Genomic DNA, 18,334 nt, shown 5'->3' on the forward strand with positions numbered 1-18,334 from the left:
TTTTTATATGCAAATTAAACACTTTAAAACAAAAGGAACCTGAAACCTGGAAAAAGAGAAAGTGGACTGATTGGGGACAGGATGGTTTGACTTTTTTTTTTTTATATCACAGATGGGACCAAAACACTTTCATTTGCCACTTAATCATTCACGTTTAGTCAAGCAATCCCAAAGCAGTCAGCTCAGGTTTTTACATTTTGTCCTGAAGTAAAAGGAGGAAAAAATGAATAAATCATCACACAACTGTTATTTGTTGCCACTAATCGGGCTTTTATTAAATGTCAAAAACTTAAAAGCAAAGACTTGATTGACAGAAAATGTGTAGTAGGAGGGGAGCAACAGTAGCGTAGTAAAGTTCCTGATCTGTTGAAGCACGTGTCAAACTCAAGGCCCCTGGGCCGAATCCAGCCCGCCAAGGCAATTTATCCGGCCCTCAAGAGCCAAAAAAAGCACATCATGTCATAAAGTAAGCATATATTCTTTTAAAGTGTAGCTAAAACTGTGCCTCCTGTAGCAAATGTTGATTTTTTTTTTCTTTAGTAACAGCTTTCCCCCATACCACATTAAAACAACCCAAAACTGTCCAAAAGGAGAAAAGTGATGCAGAATGATGAGTTTAAAGTGTAACTCACCCCGATATCAACTTTCTTTTGAAGATACGCTGTTTAAATTGGGCCTAATGGTGTTTTTTTATGTTACTGTAAAAGTTTTTTACATTTCTATGTGAACTGGAATGGAACTATGAAATCAAAAGTATCATCTATAAACGTGCTACCGGCCATTTTAATGACTTCATGGTGCCAAAGTAGCCCAATATAGAAATGAGTTTGGCACCTCTGAGGGTTTGTTGCATTTTAGATTATTTGGTGGCTCTGCAGTGACCTTTGGTTTCTGTGAAAGACGAGTCAAGATCCTGCTCTCCTGAAATCCTTCACAGGAAAGGGAGCATAAATAAAATGGTCGTTGTCAATATCTAGACTGAATTTGTTTTCTATTTCAATAAAAACCTATTAAACAGTCTTTAGTCTGTGGAAATATGTTACATATTCTGAAAAAGGACTTAATTGCCACCAAACCCACTTTGAATGTATAGCATGTCAAATATTTCAATTTAGATCTCTTTGAGTAAAGTTTTCTGGCAGGGTTAGCGTTTACTCCTGGAAGATCATATTAAGATGAGATAATGAGGTATAGAAAGATGCTTAGAGTTTATCCATCTGCTCACTTCTACTTGCAGGCACCAACGAGCTCAGAAGCATGCTTCTGAGGGAGGTAGACACCATCTTCGAGTGTAAACTGTGTCGCAGTCTGTTCAGAGGCCTCCCTAATCTCATCACACACAAGGAGTACTACTGCTTATCACGGCTGCCTGAATCTGACGGTGAGTAACGCAACGCGTCCTGTGCCTGGCAAATGTTGGAAGCCGGCATGGCGTTTTTTTACATATCATCTCGTTACAGCCACACATTTTTAAGGCATCTCATCATATTTGTATGTGACACATCAAGATGACGTCATGCATAGCTGTAAGGCATTTCATTTTACAGAGAAGTGGGAAAAAAAAGTGGTGCCCTTTACTGTGGCACCACTAAATAAACCCCCGTGCAACCAAAGGTTTTTTTGGAAGTCTCCTAATTAGTAACCCCATTAGGTGTGTAAGTTGATGCCTTTATGTATCCAGCAGTTCTGTGAAGGTGTCAGAAATTTGTTGGAGAACATTAGCGAAAGAAGAGACCAAGGAACAGAGCAGAAAGACCAGGGATAAAGTTGTTGAGAACTTTGAAGCAAAGTTATATTGAAAATATGGACATTTCACCTTCCAGCAGTCAGAGCTACAATGTAAGGGTTTAGATCAAAGCATATCTTTGTGTTAGAATGATCCAGACTTATTTCTAACAGAATCTGACCTAAGAATTTGTTTTGTTTTTTTAATAGATGCACTCTATTTAATCTGACTGAGCACTGCCTACGATGTGAAGTATAAGTAAAAAATGTGCAAAGACTTGCAACTGTAAAAGTGGTGAAATTCCAATAAAAGGCATTTACCGTATTTTTCAGACCATAAGGCGCACCGGATTATAAGGCACATCATCAATTTTTGAGAAGATTTAAGGACTTTTAAGTGCGCCTTATAGTCTGAAAAATAAGGTAAATTACAGCTCTAACAGGACAAAATGTGGAAAAGTTGAAGGGTACAGAATGTGCAAGGCACTGCAAGCAGGCTGTTATCCACTCAAGCAAAACATTCACACATACATATTTGAAATTCTAACTCAAAACCCTAAAGTAAAAGCATAAAACATCAAAAAGCACAGATGCCCACTCTCCATATGAAAAGCCATTTAACATTCATAACAAGTGAAGGATAAATAAAAATCGGTTTGTGCATACTAAAGATGTTTCAGTAAGCACACTGACCAACCACGATCCTCTCCACAAGGCCGGATCTAACCTGATTTCATCTCCGTTTTTGGGAACTTGAGGTTTACGACAAACAAACTCACTCTTCACTCTTTCTGGATGTCTTCACATTTTTTACTTTAGCATTCTGTCACTCCAAGGATCCCTCACTCACTTTCATGCCATCTGTCTCCCTAATTATTATTCTTGTCCTTGCACTTTCACAGAGAGACATACGCACACAGTAACACGTTCTCTCCTTTGGTTATTTATAACACAAAGCCCAACTTTAACTCCATGAGAGAGACTTTAATTTGCCAGTATTTGAGCTTTTTAAAATTCTCATTAGCTGCAATCTGTCTCCATGGTTCCACTCTTAACTCTTGATAGAAATTCTGTAATCCCCCCCCTCCTTGTACCCGGGAAGAGAAACCGATCTCAACAGGGGAAGTCAATATCTTTTTCTCACCTTACCAATTACCGTTGGATGAACATTATCCATCCTAATCTTATCATCATCTGCCTGGGGTTGCAATGACGCTGTCCTCTACGCTGGTGTTTTGGGTTTCCTCAATCAAGAGTTTATAGCTGAATGGATGTATATTGCATCATTAAATGACCTAATTGCTGTCATTTCCACTGTTGATACTCTGCATTGATTGTTTGTGGTTACAGCAATCATTTTTTCCCCTGAAATGCTCAATTTACCCCCCCCCCCCCCACACACACACACACACACACACACACACACACACACACACACACACACACACACACACAGACACACACACTCATCACAATGTACCATGACAGTCTGAACAGATTAATCTTTTCCCTTTCAGCTTCCTTTTTTACTAGATTGGACATTTTCACACTAATGATGCTTAATGGCAAAATTATTATATGTGCTGTAGAGAAAGAAAGCGCTGAATGAATAGCAGTATTTGCTAAACCAAATGAGCAACAACACGTGTATTTTTGCTGTTGACAGTCACACTAATGTAGCGCCTTAGAGTATTAAATGTTTTTTTTTACCACCTTGTTTACAGTAACAGCTCAAATTATAGAAGGTTGTAAAAATTTGAATATTTTTTGATACTCGTTTCAGAAAGTGAAACTAGTATGTTATATACATTCCCTGCACAGAAAATGACACATTTCAAGCCTTTATTTATTTTAATTATGATAATTATGGCATACAGATAATCAAAATTCAGTATCTCAGAAAATCAGAATATAGAAGTATGTATATGTATTAAAGTAAGTTCTTTGTGCTGCACTCAGTACTTGGTTGGGCCTCATTTCGCATGAAATGGAGGTGATCCGCCTGTGGTTCTGCTGAGGTGTGATGGAAGCCAAAGTTGTTCTGACAACTGCCTTCAGGTCATCTGCCTTGTTGCTTCTGATGTCTCTCATCTTCCTCTTGACGACAGGCCAGAGATTTTGTATGGGGTTCAGGACAGTTTACTGGCCAATCAAGCGCAGAAACATCATGGTCATTAAACCAGCTTCTGGTAACTTTTTGGTACCTTTGGCAGTGTGGGTCGGTGCCATGGTCTGCTGGAAGGTTAAACCCGCACCTACTTAAAGCTTATCAGCACAAGGAAGGATAAAGTGCACTAAACTCTTCTGGTAGATGACAGCTTTGACTGTGGACTTCAGTAAACCCAGCGGACCAACACCAGTAGATGGCATGGCACCCCAAACCATCACTGACGGTGAAAACCTTCCACTGATCTTCAAGGAACGTGGATTCTGTGCCTCTCCACTCTTTCTCCAGACTCCAGAACATTGATATGCAGAATTGACCTTGATGCGAAAACAGGACTTTGGACCATTGAGAAACAGTTCAGTTCCTTTTCTCCTTAGCCCAGGTAGGACACTTCTGATAATGATTTTGATCAGGAGGGGCTTGACACGAGGAACATGTCGGACATGTCTGTGTTTAATGGCTCCTGATGTGCTGAGACCAGCCTCAGTCCACTCCAGATGCTTAAATGACTTTCCATTCCAAGGCTGCAGTTATTCCTGTGGCACTTTTTCCCTCCACTCAACTTTCTATGAATATTCTTTTATATTGTACTCTGCAAACGACCATCTTCTATAGTAACAACCTTTTGTGGGTCAGCGACTGTCTTTAGGACATCTATCAAGTCAGCAGTGTTCCACATGATTGATTATGTTTTTTTTTAACAACAATGTTGTGTAAAGTTCTAATTTTGAGACCCTGAATTATGGGTTGTCAGAGTCAGTAGCCATAATAATCAAAATTACAAGAAATGAGGGCTGTAAATATTTCACATGTATGAGTTTTACTTTCTGAAGTGACAGAAAAACATGGACCCTCTTCACAATACTCTATTTTTTAAGATGTACCAGAAAACTGAGGGTAAGTCTTACTGCCCACTGGATCCACAATGGATCACAGTGGGCATGCTGTATATAGCGCTTTTGCTTGGAGGCCAAAAACTTCATCATTTGTTTTATCTAAGCTGATCCCATTCTTCCGCTTGTTTACTGTGTCCCCTACGTCGTTTGTGGCAAATTGCTAACAGGATTTCCTTTTAACAATAGCTTTGTTGTTGACACTCTTAAATGGCAGCTCCGTTTAGTTGTCCTGTTTTAAAGGTCCCCCACCTGAGCTTTTAGATTTGTACAGCTCCCCCAGAGGTTCCACGGCTCTCTTGGCTTATCTGCTCAATACACTCCTAGTCTGACCTGTCAGTTTAGGTGGATAGCCATGTTTCAGTAGTTGTACCATTCTCTTTCCACCGTGCTTTAAACTTCTCCCCCCGATCTGTCTGGTTGATTTCTTGGCCTTCATGATGTTTGTTCACTGATGTTCCTCACAGAGCAGCTGTGTTTAATCTGAGGTCAAAATCCACAGAGGGGGCTATATGTATTGATTGGTTGGCCTCTGAAGGCAGCTGGTTGCATTACATTTTATTTAACTGTATTGGCATAAAAGGTGGATAATATAATTTTTCTTCTGCTTCTAAATTATAACCTAAGACATTTATGTTGGTCTTTAACATGGAATCACAATTAAATACATTTAATTGTTGCAAAGTGTGAAGTCCTAAAGGTATCCATTCTTTTGCAGGACATTGTACAATTTGTTCAATATGTGTAAAAATATTTTCTTCATGTTCCTGATAAATTATTCATTTTCTCTCTGAGTTAAAGTTGAAGCTGTATAGAAAGATGTTTTATCACAGATCCTCACTGTTTGCTGTGGATGCGGTTTAGCCCCTGTCAACAGGGGCTAAACTGTTCCTTTTTATTTGTGCTTTTTTATCTCCTGTAAGAGTTATAGTGAAATTATTACACTATACGCTTTCCTTTCAGGAAATTCACTCAACACCTTACTTGATCTGGGTTCTCAGCCCAACTTTGACAATACATGAACTGACCAAAACTTGATAAAGACTGTTGAAGATGAACGGGGACCTCCGCTAAATATAGGAATCCTAAATTCACACATTGGCGTTGGCTGTGTCTTTAATTCTGGCATCAGGTTATAACAAACCTTTACCTGTACTCAGTTTGAAATAACGGAGGCTTTGCTCCTACAGGTTCTTCTGGCGACGACAGACAGAGTGTAGCCATGAAGGATTTACTGGACGCTATATATCCCAGAGCTGACCGGCCAGACTACGTGGTCCGACTAGAGCCCATTCAGACCACCAACAAGGCGGTGTTCCAGTACCTCACCACAGAGGAGGAGCTGGCGAGATATCCGTCACACACAACCAGGTCAGTCTTGTTCTAACGAGAGACCAATGCGTGTTACTGTTGTGGTAAAATAAGAGACTTTATATTCACAAGCAGAATATACAAACACATTTTATTTCCTGTCATTGTCCCTCACAGTGCCAGAGAGAGTCCTGTAGCCTGGGAAGGAGAAAGTACGGAGGGTGTGGAAAACAATCCAGTGAGTCAGGCAAGCGGAGCCGAGAGCCACAGCAGCCCAGCACCGAAGAAATGGGAGGCTGACGATGAGGCTAAGGAGGAGCCGGCTAAGCCTGAAGACGAGGGCTCCAATAGCGGGGTAGGTTATAAACTTGTTGTTTTCTATCAGGTCGGTCTTGTTTTTGGGATAAAGTATGTCTTTATGTTTTTTTTTTCTTGGCCATCCAGGTTGAGGATGTGACCATCTCCTGTTGCCTCTGTGGCCAAGACTTTAACTCGCGTCGGAGTATCAGGCGTCACTGCCGTAAAATGCACCAGACTAAACTGGAGGAGCTCCGAAAGTTCACAGAGACGCGCACAGTTCCCACTAGCTTGCTTTCTATGGTGAAAGGTAAGAATGTAAATGAAAAATAGCCTTTAGCTTTGTCCAGTTCCATAAAATAGCAATTCAAATAGTTTTGTTGTGATTTACAAAGACAATTCCAACAGAGATACACTTAATAGATTTTCATGTGTAATTTTCCATCAACTGTTTTTTTTATACAGCTTGGGTGTCCCAAGAGCAATTTTAACTGCTTCCAATTTCTCTTTAATAACTTTGGTGGTTTGATCTAAACCTTAAAGGTTATGTAATAAGCTTATAAAAAAAGACGGTTTGATCATGATAAATTAAGGTTATATACACCAAGCTTCCATCATGATAGTGTTTTGATAGTCTTTTTGAGCAGAAAGATAGTTTGCTCTGAGCACGATGAACAAATATAAATAGACGTGGCGCCATCTAGTGGCATTGTCCTAGAACTGTCATAGTTCCCGGTTTGCTTAATTAATAAATCAATTGTAAATAATGCCAGACTGAGCCTGACCTTCTGCAATGGCTCAGAATAAAGCAGCCTGTCGGCGCGATCGAAGACCAACCGTTATTAATTAAATACACCATTCTACAAAAACTTTAAGAGCTTCACATCAGAACAATTAATCACGTCAGTCAACTCTGCGGTCACATCTGAGTGTGTTAAATAAATTATACTTTCTTAGTTCAGTACCAGTCTCAGCTGATCAGTTGAAATTAGGTCGATTGCACTCACCAGCAGATTTCTAGCTGCATCTCTATTTTAAACTTCATAAAGGTCAAAAGTAAATGTAGCCGCTCCTTTCATCTTGCTTGTAAAGACATAGCTAAATTTCATATACTAGTTTTTGGAGCTTAAATGTTCAGCTGATCCAGTTTACTCTAAATCCTGTGCTGGCTGCCGTCTCTGTTATTCTAGATGACTACTGGATGTTTTTTATTTTTATTTAAAAAGTAAATAATCATTATCTTGGTGCTGTTGAAGGCCGACCAAGGACTCTCAGCACGCCGACTGGAAAGTCCTGCCCAGTGTGCATGAAAACCTTCGCCACCAAAGCCAACGTTCGGCGGCACTTTGACGAGGTGCACCGGGGTCTGAGGAGGGACACCATCACGCCCAACATCGCGTCAAGGCCAGGCCAGCCCTTCTCACTGGAGGTCACACCTCCGAGGAAGAGCAACAATTCCTCCCCAACACGTGGCCACACCTCCAAGCCCACCCCTGTGAGCTCCAAGACCACCACGTCGAACCAGACCCAAGGGAAGGCGCCGAGTCAGCCTCCGGCCTCCTCACAGAGCAACTCGGCCTCCTGTCGCTGCACCCTGTGCAAGAGGAACTATAGCTCGCAGGTTTGTTAATTGACTATCACAGTTTAAAGGCTGCTTTGGTTATGAGAGTATTCACAGTGCCCTCCAATAACATTTCTGTCCCCTGAACCCTTTTTTTGTTACATTAGAACCACAGATCATGTGTATTATTGAAATATTATGAGATATACTAACACATAGTAGGATATTATGAAGTGGAATGAAAATAATCCATGGTTTTGAAAATTTATAACAAATTATAAGTGTGACATGCAAAAGTATTGAGTCTCATGTGAATACTTTCCAGAACCAGCCTTTTAGGGTTTTTCTCTACCAGTAGAAATGCCTCCAGCTCAGATTGGACGGAGAGCGTCTGCTAACATCAGTTTTGTGGTCTGGCATCTGACTCTCTAACACATGAATATACTTTCATCAAAACTCTGCCGTTGCAGCTTTTGTTAAGTGTTGTTCTCCCGCTAGAAAGTGAATACTCAAGTTTTCTCTTTCTTCCAACATAGTTTCCCAGCTTCCCCGTCTCTGTTAAATAAAACCATCTCCACAGCTGCTACTCTCAATATCGATACACTGGAAGATCTTCTACTCCATATAATTTTCGATACCATAAGGATAAAAAAAGACATATTTTATTAACATGAAAAACTCATTAACCTTTTCCAATCTCAACACGGAACATGCTTTCTCAACACAATCACAGATGCTAGTTAAATAAGTGTGCAAATAAATGCTAAATATTTAACCTAAATATAACACATGCATATCAGCATGCTAGCAACAGCTAATCACACAACATTAATGCGGTCCACTGGGAGCGCTAACCTCAGTAATACATTGAATACGTAAAATTATGAACAGTAACTTTAATTTACTAACCTGTAGGAATTCATCATGAAGGCCAGGCTGTCAGTCCCTAACATGTTTGGCCAAGTTTGTTGTGCTGCTTGACTTCGTCGCACCACTTTAAAGCGCTGTTTGCACACAGACTTGTCAAGATCTTTGGGTTTTCCTTCTTCGTTTGCCTCGAATGCAAAATATTTAGTATCGATACCATGCCAAATTAGATGTTTGAAAAAATATCAATAGAAATATTTTTGACTACGCTATTACCAACTCAGCTTTTTGGATAAAAGTCCGGTTTGTATCCGATCTGACTAAATTGTTACATTGGTCAGATAAGATAAATAGGCATGCCTAACATTGCAGACTTTTAGTTTTTAAAAGTCTTTGAATACCATGTTTAATTTCCTTTCTATTTAGCAGCTAAGTGCTTCTTTATGTCACACAAAAGGGGAACAAGACACCTAAAGGTTTGTGTTTAGAATGTGACAAATTGTGTAAAGTTTGAAGGCGTGTGAATATTTAGGCACCGTTGGAAGAGATTCTCTGATTGTGAGTTTCCTAAACCACTCCATTTGTTCTTTTCAGCTTATGTTGAAGAGACACATGCGCATAGTTCACAAGATCTACAGTGTGAAAAGCAACAAGTCTGCCGCCAAACCGCCCTCTGCCCCGGCTGTGACCACGCCCAACAGCAGCACTAATGTCAACCTCAGCAACAACGTACGAGTGAAGGAGGAAGCCGTGGAGGCCTCGGATGACGACGACGACGACATCGACAGCAGCCCCGCTCCGTCTCCCGCTGACAACAGCGCGGCGGCGAAAGGCGTTCCACAAGCGGTTCTGAAGGTGAAGGAGGAGGAAGCCCCCTCCAGCCCGAAGATCCCGCCCACCCTGTCTTCATCGTCGTCGCGCGGGGGCAACGCGTGCGGCACCAACATGGCCGCCAAGTTAAACAAACTGTCCGTGGGCTTCGACTTCAAGCAGCTCTTCTGCAAACTGTGCAAGCGACAGTTCAGCTCCCGGCAGAACCTGACCAAGCACATAGAACTGCACACGGACGGCAACGACATCTTCATCAAGTTCTACCGCTGCCCTCTGTGTCGCTACGAGTCGCGCCGCAAACGGGACGTCCTGCGCCACGTCACCGTCGTCCACAAGAAGTCGTCGGCCTACCTGGCGAAGATCATGCCCAAACTGGAGAGCAGGGCGGTGAAGAGGCTGGCGGAGGTGGTCCTGAACAGCACGAGCAAGCGGACGGGCGGCAGCGTCAAAGAGGAGATGAATGGGCGTCACGGTTCCTCGTCGTCTTCGTCGTCTTCGTCCTCGTCTCCCTCACCCCCGATCACCCGCAAACAAGAAGCGTCCACAGCTGCGCCGCCAGCCTCCAGCCTGCCTCCCACCCACGTCACCAGGAAGCAGCAGGAGCTCTCCTCTCCGGTCCTGGCGCCGTCTCCCCCCGTCACCCGCAAGCAGGACAGACAGCAGACGGTCCCCCAGCCCCGCCCCCTCAGCCCGCCGCTGACCCGCCGCAGCGAGAAACACTCGCTGTCGCGCAACTCCTCGTCCTCGACCCCATCCAGCAACCAGACGCCACACACCCGCCGACACGACGCCCAATCGGAGAGCAGCTCCGTCACGTCGTCCACAGAAGTCAGAGTGACGAAGAATTTCTCTCTGCATGCCTGTGACCAGTGCGGGCGGGCGTTCGCTAAGAAGGTACGGATTTCAGCTTGCCGAAACAAATCGTTTGCTTGTCTGCAGAAAAGCTTTGATGAAGCGGTAAGAACAGAGAAGATAGATTTCACAATGTTATGTCATCAAACAGCCGTGGTAAAAAAACGTCCAGCCTGACAACAAACTCGACTTCTTCGGTTTAATGTTGCCGCCAGTCCAGGTAGCTCTGAGGAGCGATCAGATGAAAGGCAAGCTGCCTCAGAGTGAGATGGTTTGTAAACCTTTAACGAGGAGCTGATGTCGGTCTAATCAACTTAGGAAAGCAGAGGAGTTCCTCATGCCTGGCTGGCATCACTCTTCTTTGCATCAGAAAGCTTCACAAGTGATATATTTTGCTGTTAGTAGAGTTTCCCTAAATAAAGCATTTATTGACTCATTAAGAGCTTTAAGGAAGCGGTTTAGCCGCTGGAAGAAAGTTTGGAGATGGGCAAAGTGTCCGGACTACCTCCCATAGAGACCGTGACTGGGTTGGCACGGCAGCCGGGTGTTTCTACCATACACACACTGGGAACTAGACACTTTTTGTTTAGTCCACTTATCTCTGATAAAAACATGACCAACAGACTGCTGTTCCGCAGGAAGCATCATGGACTAAAGATATTCTCTCCAGTGACTTTGGCTAACAGGATTGTCTTGAAGAGAAAGGGTGGATGCTTCCGTGAGTCCTGATTATGTCGCAGACTGAGATGCTTCTGGTTTCTTCTCCAACGGATTGTGCTCAACCACAATTTGCCTAAAGCACTCCCCCTAAATAAAGAATGGGACCAGAAATCCTACAGGGGCCAATTTGCCCAGACAACCAGAAGCAGCACAGTGATGAGCAATGTTTTTTTCAGCATGATGGAGCATCATGCCACAAGACGGCACTGGTTAAAAAAAAGTGGATCCTGGATCAAAATGCTATAAGTTTGGATTCATGGTCAGGAAAGCTGCCTGTTTTCTAACCTCTTTGTGCTCAGCCCTTAGTGGGTGGACTAAAAAGGTTCTGACAAACTCCTAATAAGGCAAGACGAGCTCACCGTCAGTCAGGATCTGACCCGTAAGCTCGAAGCCTTGAAAAGTAAAAGTCATGCATGACACTGCTATATTTTGTAGTAAAACACCCAGGTTTGTTACTCAGCTTACTCGTTGGTTGTGGGAAGAACAACGGGCTTCATGACCCTGGGCGTCATTCGCATGAGAACCGCAGCCGGTCCGATTCAAAAGATGAAGCAGAAACAAGTTTTCTGCAGGTGTGAAATAACGTACGTTTGCAGACCTCATTATTTGGGAATGACCCTTATCAGTTCAAAAGCTTATGAGTGATGGGAAATAAACCGATCTTAAGAATATATGAAATTGTTACGTGTCTGAGTGTTGAAATAGTCTTTTTTTGCTTTCTTTTTAACACTGTCTTCCTCCCTTTGAATCTAGTTGTACTTGGAGTCACACAAGCGAAGCCATCGAAACGCCACGGTGGGAACAGCCAGCAGGAGGAAAGGCGTCAGCACCCGCTCCAAATCTCTGGTCTGGTGAAACACACAGTGTAAGAATACAGAGCATTCCTTTATGACACCACCGCTGTTTATGTCCCATCCTCTGGATTCCTGCCGCTCTTTGTTTGCCCCCAAATCACAAACCTAAATCAGGCGGAAATGCTGAGCTGCTCAGTTCATTCTTGAAAGCCTGCCTCTTTAAGAGTTCGCCCTTACACATGTTGTGATTTTAGTTTTTTAGGGTTTTTGTGCATGTGGCAAAAGTAGGATTTGACTCTTTCTGTACTCCCTTTGGTAGAGATACGAACGCACTAGTCAGCACACCGGCCATCTGTTTCCTTAATTCCTTCGTCCTCATTTGTGTATCACACCGCTGCTCTCTGCTTATTAAAAATCACGACACAGTTCAGCTTTTTAATGTTTTAAATCTATCCTATTTTCTTACATTTTCACTTTATAACCGCTGAGTTTATTTGGATTTTAAGAGCTAGGTCAAGACCAAGTAGCATATAGTTGTGAAGTGGGGGAAATTACAGTGTGGAGGGCTTTTCTATTCACACCCCCCCCCCCCACCCTTCATTCAGATGCCCCTAAATCAAATCCAGTGCATCGAGTGTCCTTCAAAAGTCACTTTAATTAGAGAACAGAGTCCACGTGTGTTTAATTTCATTGCAGTGTAAGCACAGCTGTTCTGGGAAGGGTCCAGAGGAGTCTTAGAGAGCATTAAATTTACCATTTTACCATTTCTTTTACCATTTAGAGAGCATTAGAGAATAAATCCTGAGCACCGAGGAACACAGCAGACACATCAGGGATAGGGTAGTGGACACATTTTAAGGAAGCTTAAATTAGCTTAGAAATAATGACATTTCACCTTCCAGCAGCCAGATGTATTAAAAAGGGCCTAGTCAAAGTCCAGACCTAAATTCAGTTAGAAATCTGTTGCAAGACTTTGCTGTTCGAATGCTCTCCATCCCATCTGACTGAATCTGGGATTTGTTTCTAAACAAGAATGGGCAGAAATCTCAGATTGTAGGCATGAAAAGCAGGTAGATCCAAACCCCAAAAGACCTGCAGCTGCAATCACAGGCAAAGATATATCTACACAGTGTTGAGCCACCAGAGGGGCTGAGTACAAATATACGGCAAACTTCAGATTTTTGTTTGAACATTTGTTTTTGTTCCACTTCACAATATGTACTACTTTGTGTTGGCGAGTCGCATAAAATCCCAATAAAGCACTTTAAGGTTTGTGGTTCTAAATATGACCAAACGTGAAAAGCTTTAAGAGGCAAAACGCTGCAACTTTTCTTCCACTTGTGCTGATATTCCACTCATTTCTTTTTTTTCCCCCCTTCTCTGTTTTTGTCTTTCAGACTTACACGCTGCCCCAAATGAAGGAGAGCCACAAACAATTACTCAGCAAACCCAAACACTTAACTGGAAAAAAAAATGAGACTACTAGATGAAGTACGAGGAAGACGTGGAGACATGAAGGAAGAGCGTAAACAGAGCCTTATAGAAGAGCAGAGTTGCATTAGAACCAAAAGACGGCTGACACTGACGTGTCGTTTCACAACGCAACCAGACCGCCTGCTGCTATTTACACAGAAACTCCAACCTGCTGTACATAGAATATGTATCTATCTGTATTTACTCGTGTAAATACGGAGCTATATGCAAACTACAGATATTTACTGCTTTGCTTATATTATCCTACATTTAGGAAGTGGATGAAGGTAGTCTGAGTGAGTGAGCGGAAACACGGGATCAGAAACTGGACGGGCTCAGCCGGGTTACGTATGAAATATATTTTGTATTTTATTGCTGAAAAAGGGGGAATAGGACAACGTCAAAGATGTCAGGCTCAACTGCGCCTGTTTCTACGCTATTTCACTAGCGTCTCAAATCAGCTCCGTTGAACTTGTTTACAGTCAAACGTTTTTTTTTGGGTGATGAGAAAATGTAATTTTCCGTCCCTCTCAGTTATTTTCCTAATGAATCGACTACTGCTCCCTGCTGCTTTGCAGCACTGAGACGACCCAACGGTGACCCGCCTACAGTATGAATTAGTTTTGATTGGTCGGACTGCTGCGTTTAGAAATTCAAAAACAGCTCTGTTTAAATATTCTCCGTTTACATACAAAGCAGCCCCTTTCTTTTTAATGCTAAAGCCTCATTATCTGGGCGACTTGGCTCCACATTGAACTTTACTACGAGTCCATTCATTTTTTTTATGATACGATTGGAAACTTTAAATGATACGAGAGACAAAGTTACAGCGAGACGGGGCGCAACAAAAAAAATGGACGATTCCATTGGCAACAGGTCACAGTCGTACTGCCGGAGCTCTTTGGGTCAATAACTGGAAGAATTGACTTTCTACCTACCTTCATCTGGATGTTACATCCTTCTATAGGTCTATGATCACACGCGGTTGTGTTTCCCTTACATCCTCAGTGCCTAAGAGCTGGTCTGGGTGAGCTATAGGAAGCAGAACATTTCCTGACTGAAAGGCTTACACAGATATCTACACTGGAGCAAAATGTACATCAGCTGTCTGATCTTAGCTTTTAATTCTGACCAACGTAACGCATTTATTTTCACTAGTTTGTGTATTGTTTGCTACTAAAATGTGCTTTTGTGAGTCCAGCCGTGGAGCTCGTTCGCCAACGGCTCCTAAAAGGTAGTCTTTGAAACACTGGAGAAGAGTTTTTTGGGGGGAATGAAGGAGACCAAGAAGAAGAGGAGCCGAGGAAGACCAAATGTAGATATGTCTTTAATGTTCAAACTGTAAGCCATGAAAAAGAACAAGCAGAAACGAAGAAAGACCAACCTTTATTTTTGTAACAGCAAAGGCTTCTGCAGCAAACGCACTGTGCATCAACTCATCCTGTGTGGAGGACTAGCAGGAATAGATCACACGCTTATTTAGTTATCGGTCGTGAGCGTGTCATTCGAAAGCTGGTTTATGTTCCTCGTTTGTCAGTTGTTTTGGTTTTATTATATTTTTTTTAACTGTTTGTTAAAACTTGTCGACACAACGACCCGGCTCTCAAAGCGAAGAAGGTTTAAGTTTGTGTATTTTCTTTCATATGTTGTAATATGTTATTAAGCTTTTTCCTCTAGAGACCACCAGAAGTAGAAAAGCCTTTTCAGATGTGACCAGAATGTTAAAAGCCACTATTTAATAAATAAAAACATACTACTTAAAGGCCCTGAGTGGATTTCTATGTGAATTTTTATTTTTGTCCTGTAGGAGTCATGAGTTGAAAGTTTTTGCACCAAACCATCATATATGTCTGGAACCTTGCAGCTGGTTAGGGTTAGGGGGCTGCAGGGGAAGTTTAATCTAAATTTAATAGATCTGTAAATGCATCAGCATTTAAACATTTTTCAGTAAAAAAGTTAATTTACATTAAGTAATTTTTAAATGTAAGCCTCATATGTTAGGATTTATTATAATTATTATCATTTTTTTTTTATTTTTTATTTTTTGCATTTTTGTGTTAAATGTTTTGCTTAAACTTCTTTGGACGTCACACCACAATCTCAGAGATATACTTGTTTGAATGTAGCGTGTTTTAATTTATGCTTTTAATCTTGGGAAAAAAACTTTTTTTCTTTAAAAATTACGATTATCCAACATCAAAAAACATCCCAGTTTATTTCTCACAAATATGTAAAATTAATCTCAGATTTCTTTTAGTTTTTTGGGGGTAGAAATGTATTCCTCTGTGGCCCTTTTTTTAATTTTCTGTAATCAACAAAGGCATACAGTTTATTTATTTATTTTTTTTTTGGTTTGTTTTTGTTAAATTGTGAGAATGAAGTCACAGTCTTCTGCACAGTCATTCAAAGTCCTGATAATTTGATGCTGAGTTGCTAAAAAGATTAAATAAGTACATATTTGCGAGACCGATAACCAAAATATAACTTCACAAGATGCTCAACATTCCTCATTTTAACAGCGGGAAGACAGTGTTTTTTGGAGTTCTTATAAAATCACTACTGCTCGCAATTCTATGACTTTATTGTCATGATTTTCAAAAGGAAAAAAGAAGAAGGAAAAAAAAACAATCCACCACCACCAATCCAGCTTGCACACGGTTCTGCAAGGGTTCCTGCTCTCTGGTTACTTTAGGGATCACAGGCTGATAAGTTTGGGTACCTTTTATCCTCTATAAACAAAACCCAGTTAAATAGACACAAGAATTAAATAACCTTTGTTCAATACAGAAATATCTAATTTCCATACATGATAATAATAATTGGATTACACAATTATTAAATTCCATTTTCAATTACTTTGTAAGAACTAGCAAATTAATTTATTTCCAGATATTTATGTATCATATCACAATATTAAAATTATTACACACACAGATGCATATCAGTAGATTATAATATCACAATATATTTCAAGTAATGTTTCCTGGTGCATGACAACCTTTGATCAATCTCCCCCCCACCCCCACCCACCTTTCCATAATGAGGGAGTCAGTATCTGGGCAACTTTCAAAGTCAGCCTCTTAGCAGTGATTGTGCATAGATCATAAAAAACTAATATTAGAACATTAGCTGTAAGCCATGATCATAAACAAATAAGTTGCACTACATAACTCGGGTATAGAATGAATCTGAATAAATAAAGTTGTCACTTTTTGAGTTCAATCGCTGAAATAAACTTTTTGATGATATTCTGATTTATCCAGACGCAACCATGTACGTGTTTATTCAGGATTATGGCACTTTTGGCCCTCGATTAAAGCAAGAAAACCACCCACCCGCGTTTACCTGACACTGTAATGTAATCACGCCCTCTCACCGCTAGATGGTGCCATTGTGCCGTGCCTCTGCGCCCTTCCGCCGCCGGAGGAGCCAAAAAATTTAACGCGTTGCTCACATTTCCCCCCGCAACGACCGTCAGACAGAGGGAGCATCCCAGTCTTGTTGCGATTGCCTCCACGCGTAGCTTATCAAATTGTTATTACACCACAGATGGGATGCGGTTCATTTGTCTAATTCCGTTCACCACAAAGAGCCACGGCGCGCTGGCTTTTACAAGGCGAGCTGGGTTGAAGGAGGGGAGAATCAGCTCAGTGAAAAAAAAAAAAAAATGAATTGGGAAGTTCTTTCAATTAAGCGCGCGCGAATATTTTGATGACTTACTAAGTGTTAAAATGACCACACGCACACACACAAACAAAAAAAAGAGAGAGAAAGAGAAACGCATCCGATAGATCAGCAATAAACTTAATTGAATGTGTAGGAGGGAGTCTGCAGGAGGACAGTGGTGCAATTAGGCGTTGATTTGGTGCGTCGTGCACCAGCGCGGAGCATCTGAGTGAAGGGGGGTTGTGTGTGTGTGCGCGCGCGCGTGTGCACGACACACAAAAAGCGGACTTTAAAGGAGGGGCGTCCACGCGCAAACTGTGCGTGGGAGCTTTCGGATCGCCCTAATCAGGTGGGTTTTACCAACAATATTGATCAGCGCCGCGAATCATAAATTCCTCTGCTCTGTCTCCCCCCCCCCCCCTCCTCCACCTCTCTTTCCATCTCCTTCTCGCTCTCTCTCCCCCCTCTCTCTCTCTCTCTTTCTCTCTCTCTCTCTCTGTATCTCAGTTTCATTCTTGGTCCTCGGCTTCCACAGACAGCGTCTATCTCCATTGTCTCCTTAAACAAGTGCGGAGTTAATAGTTACAGTTTGCGTCACGACTCAGCTCCGTGTCCTTTGCGGATCTTTTTTTTTTTTTTTTGTCTTGCAATCAATCTTTAGTTGTTTTTTTTCTGAGAGAAAGAAACAAAAAGAATCTCTTTCTCTTCAGGGGGACTGAATATATATTTATATGTTTTCTTTTTTTTCTTTTTTTTTTCCTGAGGTGTGAAACTGCTGAGCTCCGCAAGGAAGTTGCCTAAGGCGGACAGGGACCCCGCGGGATGCTTCCCCTTTCCCACATCGTGGGTGGAACCTGATTTTTCTGATTTTCCTCCCTCTAATACTCTCCCAGTGGGTGTCTTCGCATTCCTCCGGTGATGGGTGCCTAATGCCAGATTGTCTCATGCCCTGCGCAGTACCTACCAGTTGTTGGGTGAGTATAGGCGTCTGAACTTGATGCATACTGCTCCACTGGACGTGGACATATGAATTCATCTAATCTTTGTCTCTCTCTCTCTCTCTGCATTGGTCCTTAATTAGGCTGCAATCAGAACCACAGAATCGAGCCTATTGGGGCTGCATAATCAGCACACACGCCTAGACTTTGATCTCTCTCTCTCTTTCTCTCTCTCTCTC

The 18,334-nt window shown here is 41.9% G+C and overlaps 2 protein-coding genes across 4 annotated transcripts in view; both read left to right on the forward strand.

Moving 5' to 3' along the window:
- Nucleotides 1-15,261, forward strand: part of znf800b (zinc finger protein 800b) — a 35,559-nt gene extending 20,298 nt beyond the window's left edge. For all 3 annotated transcript variants that reach the window (XM_036149139.1, XM_036149138.1, XM_036149137.1), the window contains exons 5-12: nucleotides 1,238-1,381; nucleotides 5,976-6,156; nucleotides 6,274-6,451; nucleotides 6,541-6,703; nucleotides 7,650-8,014; nucleotides 9,416-10,546; nucleotides 11,978-12,089; nucleotides 13,416-15,261. In XM_036149139.1, coding sequence (XP_036005032.1) covers nucleotides 1,238-1,381; nucleotides 5,976-6,156; nucleotides 6,274-6,451; nucleotides 6,541-6,703; nucleotides 7,650-8,014; nucleotides 9,416-10,546; nucleotides 11,978-12,079 — 2,264 coding nt within the window. In that variant the 3' untranslated portion in view covers nucleotides 12,080-12,089; nucleotides 13,416-15,261. The remainder of the gene's footprint in view (nucleotides 1-1,237; nucleotides 1,382-5,975; nucleotides 6,157-6,273; nucleotides 6,452-6,540; nucleotides 6,704-7,649; nucleotides 8,015-9,415; nucleotides 10,547-11,977; nucleotides 12,090-13,415) is intronic.
- Nucleotides 15,262-17,409: 2,148 nt separating this feature from the next.
- The window catches only part of grm8a (glutamate receptor, metabotropic 8a), a 354,028-nt gene continuing 353,103 nt past the window's right edge, over nucleotides 17,410-18,334 (forward strand). Inside the window, exons 1-2 of the mRNA XM_021320621.2 lie at nucleotides 17,410-17,506; nucleotides 17,922-18,131. The gene's annotated coding sequence lies outside the window, so the exon portion shown is untranslated. The remainder of the gene's footprint in view (nucleotides 17,507-17,921; nucleotides 18,132-18,334) is intronic.

The sequence above is a fragment of the Fundulus heteroclitus genome, chromosome 17, assembly GCF_011125445.2.
Source record: "Fundulus heteroclitus isolate FHET01 chromosome 17, MU-UCD_Fhet_4.1, whole genome shotgun sequence".
Taxonomy (NCBI): Eukaryota; Metazoa; Chordata; class Actinopteri; order Cyprinodontiformes; family Fundulidae; genus Fundulus; species Fundulus heteroclitus.